General features: G+C 42.9%; 2 protein-coding genes across 4 annotated transcripts in view; both read left to right on the top strand.

The window, feature by feature from the left end:
• The window catches only part of LOC115107742 (cation-independent mannose-6-phosphate receptor-like), a 36,234-nt gene extending 33,831 nt beyond the window's left edge, over nt 1-2,403 (top strand). For all 3 annotated transcript variants that reach the window (XM_029631350.2, XM_029631349.2, XM_065008770.1), the window contains one exon: nt 62-2,403. In XM_029631350.2, the coding sequence (XP_029487210.2) occupies nt 62-496 (435 nt within the window). In that variant the 3' untranslated portion in view covers nt 497-2,403. The remainder of the gene's footprint in view (nt 1-61) is intronic.
• A 10,499-nt stretch (nt 2,404-12,902) lies between these two features.
• LOC115107741 (solute carrier family 22 member 2-like) lies at nt 12,903-18,246 on the top strand. The gene is made up of 11 exons (XM_029631348.2): nt 12,903-13,373; nt 13,856-13,959; nt 14,050-14,204; nt 14,893-15,061; nt 15,190-15,304; nt 15,393-15,493; nt 16,763-16,977; nt 17,083-17,191; nt 17,289-17,401; nt 17,528-17,627; nt 17,733-18,246. Exons 1-11 carry the CDS (start codon nt 12,957-12,959, stop codon nt 17,818-17,820), a joined length of 1,686 nt encoding a protein of 561 aa, XP_029487208.1. The 5' UTR covers nt 12,903-12,956; the 3' UTR covers nt 17,821-18,246.
• The last annotated feature ends 95 nt before the right edge of the window (nt 18,247-18,341 follow it).

Below are 18,341 nucleotides of genomic sequence, written 5' to 3'. Positions count from 1 at the left end.
CAATGATGGTGTGGTGAGTTCCCAATGCTGAATCTTCTCCCCTGTCTGTTTGTCCCTGCAGGTGACCATGGATGATGAGGGAGGGGACGATGAAATGGAGTGGCTGATGGAGGAGATGGAGGCCCCAGCCATGTCCTCTCGCCTCGGAAAGGAGGGCCAGGAGAACGGCCACATCACCACCAAGCCCGTCAACGGCGACGCCCTGCGCTCCTTCTCCCTGGACGAGCAGGAGGACAGTGAGGACGAGGTCCTATCTGTCCCCGGGGTGCGTGTCCATGGTGGTCGGACCACTCTACGGCCCTCGAGCTCCAGGACCCGCACTTCAGGACCCCTCCGCAGCGCCCTGCTGGAGGAGGAGAGTGATGAGGACCTGGTGGGGCTCCTGGAGGACAGGGGGAGGAGGGGAAGGGCCAAGCCTCACCGTGATGACAGACCTCCCCACAGGAAACAACAAGAGCCCCAGGATGACAGTGACGAGGACCTGCTGAGAGTGTGAGGGACTCCCCATTCTCCCGTCCACCTGAACTAATATCTCTCTTACTCTTTCTCTCTCTCTTTCTCTGAATGTCTCCGCACAACGACGACAACGCAAGAAAGCAGAAACCCTTAGAGGCGTTTTGTTTATTTTGTAAAGGGAACGATGCAGAATGTCTGTTGGCTGTTTACAGTTTTAAAGAGCAGATGTTTTGGGGGGGCCCTCTTGGAAAGAAAGTCTATGCCTTCCTGATGAGTGTTTTCATCAATTAATTGTTTTTTTGTACTGTTTGATTTTGATTTAATTTATGTACATCGGTAATGGAGTTCTATTTTGTCACTTGCATCTTCCTGAGAATTGCTTATTCAAGTTTTGTATTATTTAAATTTTGTGGACTGATTTGCTCTGTAAAACTCTATACTGTCAACCTTGCCAGGATTGGACATGATTGGCCTCTGTGTGAATGGATTGTTGTGAAAATGGAAAATAAGTTATTGGGAAAACAGGGACTTGAAACTGTGTTGCTCAAACCATGACTCATTGGTACATGAGATTCTTAGGTTGTATTTTTTTGTTGTTGAGTTCCCTATATCGTATTTATTCAACAACAGTATATCAAATCATCATGTGGTTTTGTACTTGCACTCCATATGTACCATATGTATCACAGGCACAGCTAGTAGCCGTATCTGTTAAATGCTATAAATTAACTCTGCTTCTAGATGTTGCCTTGTCAAAGTCATGACCTAAGTTTATTTGAAAATGGACGTTTTCTGTAGAGCTGAAACTCACTTTTTGCCAAATTGCATGTGCTATCCCTCATAAACGGAAGTCATGAAAGTTGTAGCTAGTGCCATTTAAAGATGCAATGTATTTGTGAGCTTGAGATCCCCTTTTCGGTCTTACTCAGCCATATCTATCCCTTGTATTACCTTTCTGGGAAAATATGGATTACTTGAAATTAATTTAGCATTTATCAGTTGGCACACACAAGTACACAAATCACATGTACACAGGCAGTCACTTATTCCACTCTCATGTATCTGCAGTTGGGACAATGCCTCATATTAATGTCAGTGGTACAGAACACTAATTAGAAAAAGCTTTTGAAGTGGAACTTGCCTCACTAATCAGTCTGGCTACAGGATTCTTGTTACCGTTGTCTCTCTTCAGACTTCAAATTGGAGAGTTTCTTTGTTATGCCAGTGTTTATCACCAGTGTTGGAGCTAATGTTCACACACTTAGCAAGCCGCTAGCCACAGTGACCTTATCCAAAAAATAAAGGTTCACCTTTCAGGGTATTTATTAAGGTTTGTAGCTGCACATGTTATTAATAGGAGAAATGTTTTGGAAAAACAGCAGAAAAAAACTTCACAATGTTGTGCAAGGTTATAAAATATCTCATTTTGCATTTATTTCCCTAAGTTTCCACACCTCCCAAGATCATGAATTGAATTTGTGACATACCTGCGCAAAGGCTAATATTTAAAACAGACATTACTGTAGAAGTCAGATGAAAATGAAAAAAAAACTAAGACTGCAAACCATTGCAAGGCAGTGTTTGAGTTTGGTCCCTGAGGAAAAAGGAGATGTTTTCAGGTACTTTGATATGGGGAAAGAGCACTTGCTACCTTTCTTCAGGAGCGATGGAAAGTAATCCTGCGTGGTAGTAATTTGAAGGAAATCCTTGCTCGTTGTATAATGTCTAGGTCTGCTGTAAGCACCAAAGCACGTCTGCTTGGTTCATCTGTGAGAGTATGAATCATTGGATAAGGAGCTCCATTCTGATGAGTTGGTACTTTTGGAGGTGATTTGGTTCTTGTATGTTATTTTCTCAAACATGTTTTACTGCTTTTTGTCTGTTTTCATGTTTAAATTTTGATGTAAAAATGTTGCATTATTTGAATAAAAAAAGAGCTCAGCTGTCCGTCACTGTTTCTATTAAAGAGTAACGTCATTTAGCACTTCCAGATTTGAGGAGATTTGACTAAGGTTTCTCTGAAAGGTCAACCGGTTGATGCATTTATTGAACAGAACCTCTGAAGTCGCAGTACTGTATGTTTCCCTAGTCATAAATCACTGAGGCTTCAAAAGGAAAATATGAGGTAGACTGACATTTCTGTAAGATCAGTCATTCTTTTGACCGTGTTGACTTTCCACTAAACTTTTTAAAAAGTGACAAAAACACAGTTGAGATGTATTCCGTTTTTACAATACAGTAAATATTGACCGAAATGAAATGGACATAGTGGCATGATTAAATAACATGTAATTGAGTGGGCAATGCATCTAGAACTAACCAAGATCAGGTAAAATCACGATAAATATTCATACAGTATACACTAATGAACATTTTGTGGTTTGGAATGGACCATCAATGAATGTGCTATTGGATTTGACCTTTTATCAAACCAAACAGATTATTAAAGAATTCTGTAGCGTTCAATTGCAAGATCCCCATGACGTCTGAAGCCTGCTCTAGTGAACGTGTCTAAATGAATCGTCAGTCACTGATAGGTCGAAGGTCAACTTCTGTTGGACCTTTGATTGTTTTCACACCGTTGAAAAACCATGGTCAGGTCTTTCTGCAGTCACAAATGTCTTAGTGACTGAAAACTGCAACCATGTACTTGTACACTTTTGATGACAACCTAGAGGAGGCGATCCCAGAAGTGAATCATTTTCCTGCTCTGCATGGTCTCCATGCCATGGGTCTACATAGGTATTATGTTCCAGGGGTTCACCCCAGAGCATTGGTGCCGGGACTCAGTGGTGAGTCAGATCCGGCAGAGCTGTGGCTGGAACCTGATGGATGCCAGAAAGATCACCGTCCCTCTGGTCAACACCTCAGGAGTGCTGGTCCACAGTCAGTGTGAGCAGTATGACCTGGACTGGAACAATACGGGTCTGACCTGTGACAACCCAGAGTCTGACCTCACCGACGCCCATCGCAGCAAAGCTCCCATGATCTCCTGCAAGGAAGGCTGGGAGTATGACTACGAAGTCAGGCAGTTCTTTGTGACTGAGGTGAGAACTTTATGAAATATTAATGAAATATATGTTCAATTTTAATTGAATGTCATGACAAAGAACCAATTAAAATGTCAGTGAATGATAAGGTATTTGTGAATTTCAGTTTGACCAGGTGGGGCACAGAAAACAACAATATAGAAATAAATAGCACCACATGGTTGCATCACACAACATTGACAATCAGCATAACAAAAAGTTTAGTTTAAAGCTCAAATTCCAGACTGTGATAGTATTGTTTCTCTCCTACGGAACATGGATATGTCACCGTGCTCCACTCTGTGTGACATCGGATGCATCGTGGCCACATTCATTCTCTACAGGCTGGCTGTCATCTGGCTGGAGCTGCTACTCATCATCTTCGGTACCTAATTGCAATGTTAGAACATGATTATACACAAGCATTATTAACTTGTAACACATCAATGCTGTATGAAGATGGAATCTTACTGTACCAGTATCTGAATATCTTGAGTTTGAAACTACTCCCAGTTTAACCCACTAAAATCTAGCATAATTTGGTCAGATGCTTGATTAAGATGCTACCAATTACCAAAGACATTGATAGTCTATCCACAAGAGATTAGCTTGAAACTAATACTTTTGGCTGATAAAGCCTCAAGCACAGCTACTTAGGGAATGTTTTCTAGAGACAGGCAGGCACTTATATGCTAATGGTGATACGTCTTTGTGACAAGGGGCCCTTGTGTTTGTGGCTGGTGCTTTGGTCTTTCTGTTGCCTGAGACCAAAGGTTTACAACTTCCTGACACCATTGAGTTTGCAGAAAAGTGAGATTTCTATACATCAATTTCTTTTTTTTCTTTTAATTGTACCCCATTTTCTCCCCAATTTCGTGGTATCCAATTGGTAGTTACAGTCTTGTCTCATCACTGCAACTCCAGAAGGTCGAGAGCCATGCGTCCTCCGAAATACGACCCAACCAAGCCACACTGCTTCTTGACACAATGCCCGCTTAACCCGGAAGCCAGCCACACGAATGTCAAACACCGTACAACTGGCATCCATGTCAGCGTGCATACGCACAGCCCACCATAGGAGTCGCTAGAGCGCGATGGGACAAGGACATCCCTGCCGGCCAAACCCTCCCCCAACCCAGACGACGCTGGGACAATTGTGCCCCCATGGGTGTATGTGTTCCTCAAATCAAATCAAATAGAATTGTATTGGTCACATACACATGGTTAGCAGATGTTAATATGAATGTAGCGAAATGCTTGTGCTTCTAGTTCCAACAGTGCAGTAACATCTAATATCTAAGTAATCTAACAATTCCCCAACAACTACCTAATACACACAAATCTAAAGGGATGGAATAAGAATATGTACATATAAATATATGGATGAGCGATGGCCGAGCGACATAGGCAAGATGCAGTAGATGGTATAAGATAGAGTATATACATATGAGATTAATAATGTTTACATATCTTACATTGCTCAAGTAGCATTGTTTAAAGTGACTTTTGAGTCTCTATGTCGGCAGCAGCCTCTCTGAGTTAGTGATTGCTGTTGAACAGTCTGATGGCCTTGAGATAGAAGTTGTTTTTCAGTCTCTCGGTCCCAGGTTTGATGCACCTGTACTGACCTCGCCATCTGGATGGTAGCGGGGTGAACAGGCCCCGCTGTGACATCGGGTGCTGTAGGTGTCCTGGAGGGCAGATAGTTTATCTCTGGTGATCGGTTGTGCAGACTGCACCACCCTCTGGAGAGCCTTGCGGTTGAGGGCGGTGCACTTGCCATACCAGGTGTTGATACAGTCCGACAGGAGGCCCTCAATTGTGCATCTGTAAATGTTTGTCATGGTTCTAGATGACAAGCCAAAATTCTTCAGCCTCCTGAGGTTTAAGAGGTGCTGTTGCGCCTTCTTCACCACACTGTCTGTGTGGGTGGACCATTTCAGTTTATCTGTGATGTGTTCGCCGAGGAACTTAAAACTTTCCACCTTCTCCACTATTGTCCCTTCGATGTGGATGAGGGGGTGCTCCCTCTGCTGTTTCCTGAAGTCCACTATCATCTCCTTTGTTTTGTTGACGTTGAGTGAGAGGTTGTTTTCCTGACACCACACTCCGAGTGCCCTCAACTCCTCCCTGTAGGCTGTCTCATCATTGTTGGTAATCAAGCCCACTACTGTTGTGTCTTCTGCAAACTTGATGATTGAGTTGGAGGCGTGCATGGCCACGCAGTCACGGGTGAACAGGGAGTACAGGAGGGGACTGAGCATGTAGCCTTGTGGGGCCCCAGTGTTGAGGGTCAGCGAAGTGGAGATGTTGTTTCCTTTCTTCACCACCTGAGGGTGGCCCATCAGAAATTCCAGGACCCAATTGCACAGGGCGGGGTTGAGACCCAGGGCCTCCAGCTTAATAATGAGCTTGGATGGTATTATGGTGTTGAATGCTGAGCTGCAGTCAATGAACAGCATACTTACATAGGTATTCCTCTTGTCCAGATGGGATAGGGCAGCGTGCAGTGTGATGGCGATTACATCGTCTGTGGACCTGTTGGGGCGGTATGCAAACTGAAGTGGGTCTAGGGTGGCAGGTAAGTTGTAGGTGATATGATCCTTGACTAGTCTCTCAAAGCACTTCATGATGACAGAAGTGAGTGATACAGGGCGATAATCATTTAGTTCAGTTATCTTTGCCTTCTTGGGTACAGGAATAATGGTGGCCATCTTGAAGCATGTGGGGACAGCAGACTGGGATAGGGAGCGACTGAATATGTCTGTAAACACACCAGCCAGCTGGTCTGCGCATGCTCTGAGGATGCGGCCAGGGATGCCGTCTGGACCAGCAGCCTTGCGAGGGTTAACACGTTTAAATGTCTTACTCACATCTGCCACGGAGAAGTAGAGGGGGGCACGCAGTCCTTGTTAGCGGGCCGCGTCGGTGGCACTGTATTATCCTCAAAGTGGGCAAAGAATTTGTTTAGTTTGTCTGGAAGCAATACGTTGGTGTCCGTGACGTGGCTGGAATTATTTTTGTAGTCCGTAATTGCCTGTAGACCCTGCCACATACGTCTTGTGTCTGAGCTGTTGAACTGCGACTCCACTTTGTCAATATATTTACATTTCACTTGTTTGATTTCCTTGCTGAGGGAATAACCACACGGTTTATATTTGGCCATATTCCCAGTCATCTTTCCATGGTTAAATGTGGTTGTTCGCTCTTTCAGTTTTGGTTTTTGGTTAGTGTAGGTTTTAATAGTCACAGTGGGTACAACATCTCCAATGCATTTCCTTATAAACTCACTCACCGTGTCAGCGTATAGATCAATGTTATTCTCTAAGGCTGCCCGGAACCTTTCCCAGTCTGTGTGATCGAAACAATCTTGAAGCGTGGATTGGTCAGACCAGCGTTGAATGGTTCTAGTCACGGGTACATCCTTTTTGAGTTTCTGCCTATAGGACGGTAGGAGCAAGATGTAGAAGTGGTCAGAAGTAGGGCCTTGTATGCATCACGGAAGTTAGAGTAGAAGTGGTCCAGTGTATTGCCTGCGCGAGTGCTGCAATCAATATGCTGATAGAATTTAGGTAGCCTTGTTCTCAAATTTGCTTTGTTAAAATCCCCAGCTACAATAAATGCAGCCTCAGGATATATGGTTTCCAGTTTACATAGAGTCCAGTGAAGTTCCTTGAGGGTTGTCGCAGTATCTGCTTGAGGGGGTGTATACACAGCTGTGACGAGAACTGACGAGAATTCTCTTGTGAGATAATATGGTCGGTATTTGATTGTAAGGAATTCTAGGTCAGGTGAACAGACGGGCTTGAGTTCCTGTAGATTGTTATGGTTACACCATGAGTGGTTAATCATGAAGCATACACTCCCACCCTTCTTCTTCCCAGAGTAATGTTTATTTCTGTCGGCGCGATGCATGAAGAAACCCGGTGGCTGTACCAACTCCGACAACATATCCCAAGAGAGCCATGTTTCCATGAAACAGAGAATGTCTGATGTCTCCCAGAAAGGCAAATCAAATCAAATGTATTTATATAGCCCTTCGTACATCAACTGATATCTCAAAGTGGTGTACAGAAACCCACCCTAAAACCCCAAACAGCAAGCAATGCAGGTGTAGAAGCACGGTGGCTAGGAAAAACTCCTTAGAAAGGCCAAAACCTAGGAAGAAACCTAGAGAGGAACCAGGCTATGTGGGGTGGCCAGTCCTCTTCTGGCTGTGCCGGGTGGAGATTATAACAGAACATGGCCAAGATGTTCAAATGTTCATAAATTACCAGCATGGTCAAATAATAATAATCACAGGCAGAACAGTTGAAACTGGAGCAGCAGCACGGCCAGGTGGACTGGGGACAGCAAGGAGTCATCATGCCAGGTAGTCCTGAGGCATGGTCCTAGGGCTCAGGTCCTACGAGAGAGAGAGAGAAAGAGAGAGAGAATTAGAGAGAGCATACTTAAATTCACACAGGACCCCGGATAGGACAGGAGAGGTACTCCAGATATAACAAACTGACCCTACCCCCTCCGACACATAAACTACTGCAGCATAAATACTGGAGGCTGAGACAGGAGGGGTCAGGAGACACTGTGGCCCCATCCGATGATACCCCCGGACAGGGCCAAACAGGAAGGATATAATCCCACCCACTTTGCCAAAGCACAGCCCCCACACCACTAGGGATATCTTCAACCACCAACTTACCATCCTGAGACAAGGCCGAGTATAGCCCACAAAGATCTCCGCCACGGCACAACCCAAGGGGCGCCAAGGGGGCGCCAACCCAGACAGGAAGATCACACAAGTGACTCAACCCACTCAAGTGACGCACCCCTCCTAGGGACGGTATGAAAGAGCCCTAGTAAGCCAGTGACTCAGCCCCTGTAATAGGGTTAGAGGCAGAGAATCCCAGTGGAAAGAGGGGAACCAGCCAGGCAGAGACAGCAAGGGTGGTTGTTGCTCCAGAGCCTTTCCGTTCACCTTCACACTCCTGGGCCAGACTTCACTCAATCATATGACCCACTGAAGAGATGAGCCTTCAGTAAAGACTGAAAGGTTGAGACCGAGTTTGCGTCTCTCACATGGGTAGGCAGACCATTCCATAAAAATGGAGCTCTATAGGAGAAAGCCCTGCCTCCAGCTGTTTGCTTAGAAATTCTAGGGACAATTAGGAGGCCTGCGTCTTGTGACCGAGTTTGCGTCTTGTGACCGAGTTTGCGTCTCTCACATGGGTACCACTAATCGTACGTGTAGGTATGTACGGCAGGACCAAATCAGAGAGATAGGTAGGAGCAAGCCCATGTAATGCTTTGTCGGTTAGCAGTAAAAACTTGAAATCAGCCCTTGCCTTGACAGGAAGCCAGTGTAGGGAGGCTAGCACTAGAGTAATATGATAAAAAAAATGTTGGTTCTAGTCAGGATTCTAGCAGCCGTATTTAGCACTAACTGAAGTTTATTTAGTGCTTTATCCGGGTAGCCGGAAAGTAGAGCATCGCAGTAGTCTAACCTAGAAGTGACAAAAGCATGGATTAATTTTTCTGCATCATATTTGGACAGAAAGTTCCTGATTTTTGCAATGTTTACGTAGATGGAAAATAGCTGTCCTTGAAACAGTCTTGATATGTTCTTCAAAAGAGAGATCAGGGTCCAGAGTAACGCCGAGGTCCTTCACAGTTTTATTTGAGACGACTGTACAACCATTAAGATTAATTGTCAGATTCAACAGAAGATCTCTTTGTTTCTTGGGACCTAGAACAAGCATCTCTGTTTTGTCTGAGTTTAAAAGTAGAAAGTTTGCAGCCATCCACTTCTTTATGTCTGAAACACATGCTTCTAGCGAGGGCTTCACCATGTTTTGGGCCTTCACCATTGAAATGTACAGTTGATTTGTCAGAGGACAAACCATTCACAGAGACAAACTGATATCTTTCTGACAGATAAGATCTAAACCAGGCCAGAACTTGTCCGTGTAGACCCATTTGGGTTTCCAATCTTTCCAAAAGAATGTGGTGATCGATGGTATCAAAAGCAGCACTAAGGTCTAGGAGCACAAGGACAGATGCAGAGCCTTGGTCTGATGCCATTAAAAGGTCATTTACCAACTTCACAAGTGCAGTCTCAGTGCTATGATGGGGTCTAAAACCAGACTGAAGCATTTCGTATACATTGTTTGTCTTCAGGAAGGCAGTGAGTTGCTGCGCAACAGCCTTTTCTAAATTTTTTGAGAGGAATGGAAGATTCAGTAGTTTTTTATATTTTCTGGGTCAAGGTTTGGCTTTTTCAAGAGAGGCTTTATTACTGCCCCTTTTAGTGAGTTTGGTACACATCCGGTGGATAGGGAGCCGTTTATTATGTTCAACATAGGAGGGCCAAGCACAGGAAGCAGCTCTTTCAGTTGGAACAGGGTCCAGTATGCAGCTTGAAGGTTTAGAGGCCATGATTATTTTCATCATTGTGTCAAGAGATATAGTATTAAAACACTCGGGTGTCTCTCTTGATTCTAGGTCCTGGCAGAGTTGTGCAGACTCAGGACAACTGAACTTTGAAGGAATATGCAGATTTAAAGAGGAGTCCGTAATTTGCTTTCTAATAATCATGATCTTTTCCTCAAAGAAGTTCATGAATTTATTACTGCTGAAGTGAAAGCCATCCTCTCTTGGGGAATGCTGCTTTTTAGTTAGCTTTGCGACAGTATCAAAAAGGAATTTCGGATTGTTCTTATTTTCCTTAATTAAGTTGGAAAAATAGGATGATCGAGCAGCAGTAAGGGCTCTTCGATACTGCACGGTACTGTCTTTCGAAACTAGTCGGAAGACTTCCAGTTTGGTGTGGCGCCATTTCCGTTCCAATTTTCTGGAAGCTTGCTTCAGAGCTCGGGTATTTTCTGTATACCAGGGAGCTAGTTTCTTATGAGAAATGTTTTTCGTTTTTAGGGGTGCAACTGCATCTAGGGTATTGCACAGGGTTAAATTGAGTTCCTATGTTAGGTGGTTAACTGATGTTTGTCCTCTGGTGTCCTTGGGTAGACAGAGGGAGTCTGGAAGGACATCAAGGAATCTTTGTGTTGTCTGTGAATTTATAGAACGACTTTGATGTTCCTTGGTTGGGGTCTGAGCAGATTATTTGTTGCAATTGCAAACGTAATAAAATGGTGGTCCGATAGTCCAGGATTATGAGGAAAAACATTAAGATCCACAACATTTATTCCATGGGACAAAACTAGGTCCAGAGTATGACTGTGACAGTGAGTAGGTCCAGAGACATGTTGGACAAAACCCACTGAGTCGATGATGGTTCCGAAAGTCTTTTGGAGTGGGTCTGTGTACTTCTCCATGTGAATATTAAAGTCACCAAAGATTAGCATATTATCTTCTATGACTACAAGGTCCGATAGGAATTCAGGGAACTCAATGAGGAACGCTGTATATGGCCCAGGAGGCCTGTAAACAGTAGCTATAAAAAGTGATTGAGTAGGCTGCATAGATTTCATGACTAGAAGCTCAAAAGACGAAAACGGCATTTATTTTTTTGTAAATTGAAATTCGCTATCGTAAATGTTAGCAACACCTCCGTCTTTGCGGGATGCACAGGGGATATGGTCACTAGTGTAGCCAGGAGGTGAGGCTTCATTTAACACAGTCAATTCATCAGGTTTAAGCCATGTTTCAGTCAGGCCAATCACATCAAGATTATGATCAGTGATTAGTTAATTGACTATAATTGCCTTTGAAGTAAGGGATTTAACATTAAGTAGCCCTATTTTGAGATGTGAGGTATCATGATCTCTTTCAGTAATGACAGGAATGGAGGTGGTCTTTATTCTAGTGAGATTGCTAAGGCGAACACCGCCATGTTTAGTTTTGCCCAACCTAGGTCCAGGCACAGACACGGTCTCAATGGGGATAGCTGAGCTGACTACACTGACTGTGCTAGTGGCAGACTCGACTATGCTGGCAGGCTGGCTAACAGCCTACTGCCTGGCCTGCACCCTTGCCCTAATTCCGTCCACCTTGTTGTCTAGAGACTGGACATTGGAGAGTAGTATACTTGGAAGCGGTGGGCAGCGTGCACACCTTTGAAGCCTGACCAGGAGGCCGCTCCGTCTACCTTTTCTGCGGTGACACTGTTTTGGGTTGTCTACTGGGATCCGATCCATTGTCCTGGGTTTTTGGACCGAACAAATGATCCGCTTTGGGAAAGTCGTATTCCTGGTTGTAATGTTGTTAAGTTGACGTTGCTCTTATATCCAATGGTTCTTCTCGGCTGTATGTAATAACACTTATGATTTTCTGGGCTTACAATGTAAGAAATAATGCATAAAAAAATACTGTATAGTTTCCTAAGGACTCGAAGTGAGGCGACCATCTCTGCCGGTGCCATCTTGCCCCTCTTGCCATCTCAGATGCAAAGAACAGGCTCTGAGGAGTATGTACTGTAGCTGAAGAGGAAACAGATAAGTCTCTTGCTCACCATCGACGTGACAACCAACAAAGAACCTGAGACTGTCTGATTCCGTCCTGGACCTCTTAGAGGTTGTGTGATAAAAGTATGAGAAGGTGGTGAAGAGCAGTATTTATTCTTTCATGTTATTTTATGTTAACATTACCTGTCTGTTTAATTTGTTGTCTCTAATACAATAAGGATTGTTTGTATTGGTGTTTGCAAAGTTTAATGTTTGATGTTCACTGTACTTATATTGAATATCCTGTATGTTGACTATGTTGACTGTGTGTCTGTATTCTGTTTGTACATTGTCTGTTGCTGGCAGCACCTATTCACTAAGTCAAATTCTGGGTATGTGTATGTTTAATTGGGGAATAAAGTGATTCTGAAGTGATTCGGAAGATATTTTGAATTCTTTCTCCTCTACCATGTGTGCATCGGTTACAGTAAGATCTCCCTCTCAGATGATGTGCTTTGTGTCATGTTGATTTTTTTATTATGTGTTTGAAGTAATTTACTGAAATAGTTTGTTGTTGCCCTAGCTTTGTTATTATAAGTGTTTGACAGTTACTTACCTGCCATTGTTGAGAAGTGGATGGATTGTGTTGTTTCTGTGAATTGACAATATGCCGTGAGAGCAGAAAATATGTGAGAGAACATGTCTATGGTTATACAACCCTACTCCCGCAAGCACACAAACTTGTAATAAATGTGACATTAAACTACAATTATAATTATGTGAGTATCATGCAGGAGTATACAATTATGTAATTATCTTCCAGGAGTATAGCAACAACAAAAAATCCACATGGTCTAATTTGCATAATACGCATAATACACAGTGGAATTGCACTCTGTACAGCCAGCACTATCAAAAAGTAACATGCTGCCTCTGTTGGCGAGTCAACACTGTAGGTCAAGGGTCAACCTCACTATTGGACTTTTGATCTGCTCTTTGCTTTTAAAACCCCTGCACAAATCCCACTGCAGTCTCACATATAGTATCTCTGCTTCTGACACCCAACTCTGCAACCATGACCACTTTCGATGAAATCCTAGAGGAGGCAGGGAATTTTGGTCGTTGCCAAAAGCGCATTTTCGCTCTGCTATGTATGGTGTCGTTGCCTTTTTCTGGGGTCTATGTGGGCATTGTGTTCCAGGGGTTCACCCCAGAGCATTGGTGCCGGGACTCAGTGGTGAGTCAGATCCGGCAGAGCTGTGGCTGGAACCTGATGGATGCCAGAAAGATCACCGTCCCTCTGGTCAACACCTCAGGAGTGCTGGTCCACAGTCAGTGTGAGCAGTATGACCTGGACTGGAACAATACGGGTCTGACCTGTGACAACCCAGAGACTGACCTCACCGACGCCCATCGCAGCAAAGCTCCCATGACCTCCTGCAAGGAAGGCTGGGAGTATGACTACGAAGGCAGGCAGTCCTTTGTGACCGAGGTGAGAACGTTCTCTTTTTTTATTAGACAATAACTTGTATTGTTACGTAACACTAAACAAGTTCATGTTTTAAGACATTAAAGGGATACTTTGAGATTTTGTCAAAGAGCCCCTTTATTTACTTCCCCAGAGTCAGATTAACTTGTGCATATCATTTTTTTAATGTCTCTGCGTGCAGTTTGAAGGAAGTTGCTAACAAGCACTAGCACATTTGCTTACTAGCTTTAGCGCAATACCTGGAAGTCTATGGGTATCTACTAGCGGGTATCTGCTAGCAAGCTAGCAGATACCCATATACTTTCAGTCATTGGGCTAATTTGCTCGCAAAACTACCTCTAACTTCATTCTTACTGGATACAGAGACATACAAATAGTATTCACAGGTTTATCTGACTCTGGGGAAGTAGATCAAGGTCCTCATTGCCAAAATCCCAGTGTCCCTATAATATGGCAGTAAATTATGAGGTATTTCTTAATTTCAGTTTGACTTGGTATGTAATGATGCCTGGGTGGTGGACATGTACCAGGCTACACTGAATGTGGGCTTCCTTGTTGGAAGCATAACTTTTGGATACCTGGCTGACAGGTAAGTTTACTCAGCAAACACAGATGAAAGATTCTCTTTTCAATATTATATGCTGTTAATTACATTCTCTTTCTTTCTTCTTGTTTGAAGGTTCGGCAGAAAAATGAGCTTCTTGATGTCCAACCTCTTGAATGGGGTTGCTGGAATACTTGTAGCAGTGGCTCCAAACTATATATCCATGCTTGTATTTCGCACAATCTTTGGCTTTGCTGTTAAAGGAGGCTGGATGTCTGTATATGTGCTTAGTATGAAAAAACATCCCTTGTCCCACAAAAGTTGATATATTAACTACATGATCATTTGCAGCAAATTAGTCTATGGTTTAGCAAATAGGAAGTTAGTTTATTTCCTATGCAACTTTCAACTGAGGAGGATGGTCAAATGATGTTTCAGTAATAACTCTTGCTTTACTTAAGGTTACATGCTTTATTGTACAGTATGTCTTACCTGCAGTGTTAGGGAAGCTAGTCTGAAAATATAATTGACCAAGCTACTGATTGCTTCACACTGGAAGAAGTTAAGCCACAATAGCTACCTTTAAGAAACATATAGTTGACTTAACTAAAGTTACTTTGAAAAAGTAGTTCACTACATCCAAACTACTTTGTGATATATTATATGTAAATTTGAAATGTCATAGACTACAAATTGCAAGAACAGATCACTCTGGAGTCAGATTTTTACAGAAGGTGTAATTTAGTCTATTTAACACAACAACTGTTTCAAGTGGGAATTAGGCAGGTCTAATGCCTAAAAATGTCATTTGTTCCTACCAATATTTTATTTTTGCACAAAATGTAGTGTAGTTCCAGCAGTTACTTTTGCCATGTAGTGGTGTAGCTAACTACTGAAAACACTACCTAGATTTCAAACTACCACCAAGCTACTGCAAAATGTAGTTAAATTACTAACACTGCTGACCTGTCTCCTCAGTCACCGAGCTAGTGGGAGTTGAGTACAGGAGGATGGTGGGCGTGCTTTTACAGATGTTCTTCAGTGTAGGCATTCTCATTTTGACCCTCATTGCCTACCTCATCACTGACTGGCGCTGGCTGCAGGTGACCTTCGCTGTTCCTTACTTCATATTTCTAACCTACTTCTGGTAAGACCCGTGATCACCTCAGATATTGTACAGGCCTGTTGTAAGATCACCGTGTCCAATGCCCTTCTACACTGCATGTCTGCAGGGTTCTAAAAACCTGATGTTGCGTCTCACATTTTGGCTTCCAGGTTGATCCCAGAGTCTCCAAGATGGCTTCTTTCTCAGAACAACTCAACCAAAGCTAAGGAGATCATTGAGGCAATAGCGAAGGAAAACAAGAGAACCCTCTACAAGAACATTGAGGTAAGAAATGTTTCAGGACATACATCATTAAAAAGGCACTACTAAACTAGATTTGATGATAGCTTACATAGCCTGACCTGTCTTACAGACGCTGAGAGACGACAATGCACAGACCTCAACTGCCTCGTTCCTGGATCTGGTCAGAACTCCAAACATGAGAAAACACACCTTCATCCTCATGTTCAACTGGTAAAACCCATGCTGCAAACAATAGCTAGACATCTATTGACCCATGTTTTAAGCTAAAATTATAACAGCACAAAAGCTATATGTAACGTGGGAGATTATACCATAAATACTATTTCCTGTAGCTGATACTACTCCACCTTTTTTATACGTGAGGTCCTCGGGACTAAACTAAACATACAGGTTCTTTAACAGCAGGGGTGGAGCATTTGAATAAACAGGCCAGGTAGAATGCAACATTAGATGTTATTCACAATAGGACCAACAGAAAGCTTAGACTGGGACATCTTCAGTGCCTAGCATTCTCTGTGCAGAAACTGCTGACCAACAAATCATTTAGTCACTGTATATCATCATCTCAATAATCATCATCACCAGTATTCAATAATCAAGGTTTCGCTTCAGAATGTTCTGTTTAACTCTGGGCAACATACAATACATCATACATACCAACAAGCCTGGAGAACATGCCAAGGGGGAAGGAGAGTGGCACCAATGGAAACAGGCACTCTTGCCATAGAACCTTTACTCCCGATTAAACCTGTCTTCCAACGGAATGCCAGACTTTACAATCTTTTGTGGATCCCCTGAAACATCTTCTTCGGTGGGGTTTAATGGCTGTTGGCATCCAATATGTTGCATTACTACCCCCAATTCAACTATAGTATAAATCCATTACATTTTGTGATACAAAATGAGAAAATGGGGAAATAAAATAAAGATACAAATATATTTTGAATTACCCTACCAACTAACCCTATACTCATTCAAACAATCACCTTATTCCACTACTTCAACCCTCTCTGATCTTACTCCAGGCCAATTGCCAGATAGGACAGGACACTACCACTCAACACACCCTGTAACACTTCTGAAGTCAAATCTTGTAGCCCCAAGTACTTCTCTGCAGCTGCGATCACATCTATTTTCTGTGACTTACGTTTCATCTCTGCTGTTTAGTTGATAAGCATTGCTATGACCGCTAAGAAGCCAACCTTACTGAAACATATATCAATCATTGGCCTACCCTCTGTTCTGGCACATATTTACTATTCACAGAGATTCTCAGAACATCCCCTGAAACAAGGGAAAAGCTCAGCTTTTATACAAAAAGCAACACCCTTAATTAGAAGGAGGTGCACCTGTGATTGGCAGAAACAAGAGGGTGTGTTCAAGAACCACAAATAACTTCAACCCGTTACATATACATTTATGACAGGGTCCCTTTCTCTTTTCCTGGCCTAATTGGATGTTGTACCATCATCTTCACAGGTTCACTAGTGCTATTGTCTACCAGGGTCTTATCATGCGTGTGGGAATCGCAGGAGGAAACGTCTACATTGACTTCCTGATCTCTGGACTGGTAGAGTTCCCTGCTGCCTTCCTAATCCTCTTCACCATCGATCGTATTGGACGCCGTCTTCCCTTTGCCACGGCCAACATTGTAGCTGGAGTATCCTGCTTCATCACTGCTATGATCCCAGATAGTAAGTGTGCAATATCTGAAAGAAAACTTGTTAGAAAATGGTAGTATCCCGTCTTATTTAATGTGCATAGTACATACAGTACAGTAATGTCTCTCTCTCCTGCAGGTCACTTCTGGGTCAAAACAGTTGTGGCCTGCATTGGCCGGTTGGGCATCACCATGGCATTTGAGATGGTGGTGTTTGTGAACACTGAATTATACCCCACCTTTGTCAGGTAAAGTTTGCCAGGGGGGAACATCTCAAAATTGAGAACTAATAACAAAGCAGGGGGAAAATTATGGAAAAAATACTACAACTGTTTCTTCCCTCAGGAACCTAGGTGTGTCAGTCTGCTCTACTCTGTGTGACATCGGAGGCATCGTGGCCCCGTTCCTGCTCTACAGACTGGCTACCATCTGGCTGGAGCTGCCACTCATCATATTTGGTACATGATGATTAAAACACTAATTAACCTGTTATAAGATACTTATACACTGGAGACCATTTCTGTCTGAGGAGTCCATTTCTGTCTGACACTCAATGTGGTAATATGTTTTGTCGTACCCCACAGGGGCGATAGCGTGCATAGCTGGAGGTTTAGTCTTGCTGTTGCCTGAGACCAGAGGTGTAAGACTTCCTGAGACCATCGATGACATTGAGTTTCCAAACAGGTATGATTTTATTTATCACTTCAAACTAAACTAAATTGCACTGTATTGTGTTAGAGGATTTGTTTGGGGAATATGGATTTATTGTACATATTCCGTTGACAACAGACACAAAGAAAACCATCCGAAGAGTCAACAGCTGACAAATCTCTTGCTCACTGACATGACGACCAACAAAGAAGCTACAATCGTCTGATCGATCTTGCTCCGCCTCTTCACAAGATTGACAGCATACTGAACTCACGAATTTATGTAGCTTAGCCTATATGTTTTTTTTTGCATTTGTTGTTTCCCAACACTAGCTGATGTGAATCTTTCATGTTTTTGAGGTGCTGCTATTTATATGTATTACTGTACAGGACATCATTTTAGATCATAATAATTATCATAATAATAATTTAGCTGTTAAAATAGACAATGGGGATTTCTATTATTGAAAAGAAATATTTCAGTTGGAAATCCCCAAATGATATCCCTTATCATCCCTCCACTAGTTTTATGGTAGAAATTGCCAGAAATGTCATCTTCTCTAGTGTGTTTTGAGAAGTTTCTTATTCTAAACTGTCTGTAGTTATCCCAAATGTTAATATACCCCAGTCATATTAAATATTATATACATTTATTTTTGACTGACCTGACCGAAATTAAGAAAAAGGATTCCCAGCAAAGAACCTAATGACACAAGCTCTTACAAAATGTCAGCCTTTGTTCCCTTTT

The sequence above is a fragment of the Oncorhynchus nerka genome, linkage group LG24, assembly GCF_034236695.1.
Source record: "Oncorhynchus nerka isolate Pitt River linkage group LG24, Oner_Uvic_2.0, whole genome shotgun sequence".
Lineage (NCBI taxonomy): Eukaryota > Metazoa > Chordata > Actinopteri > Salmoniformes > Salmonidae > Oncorhynchus > Oncorhynchus nerka.
This window is presented reverse-complemented; position numbering and strand designations above follow the sequence as displayed.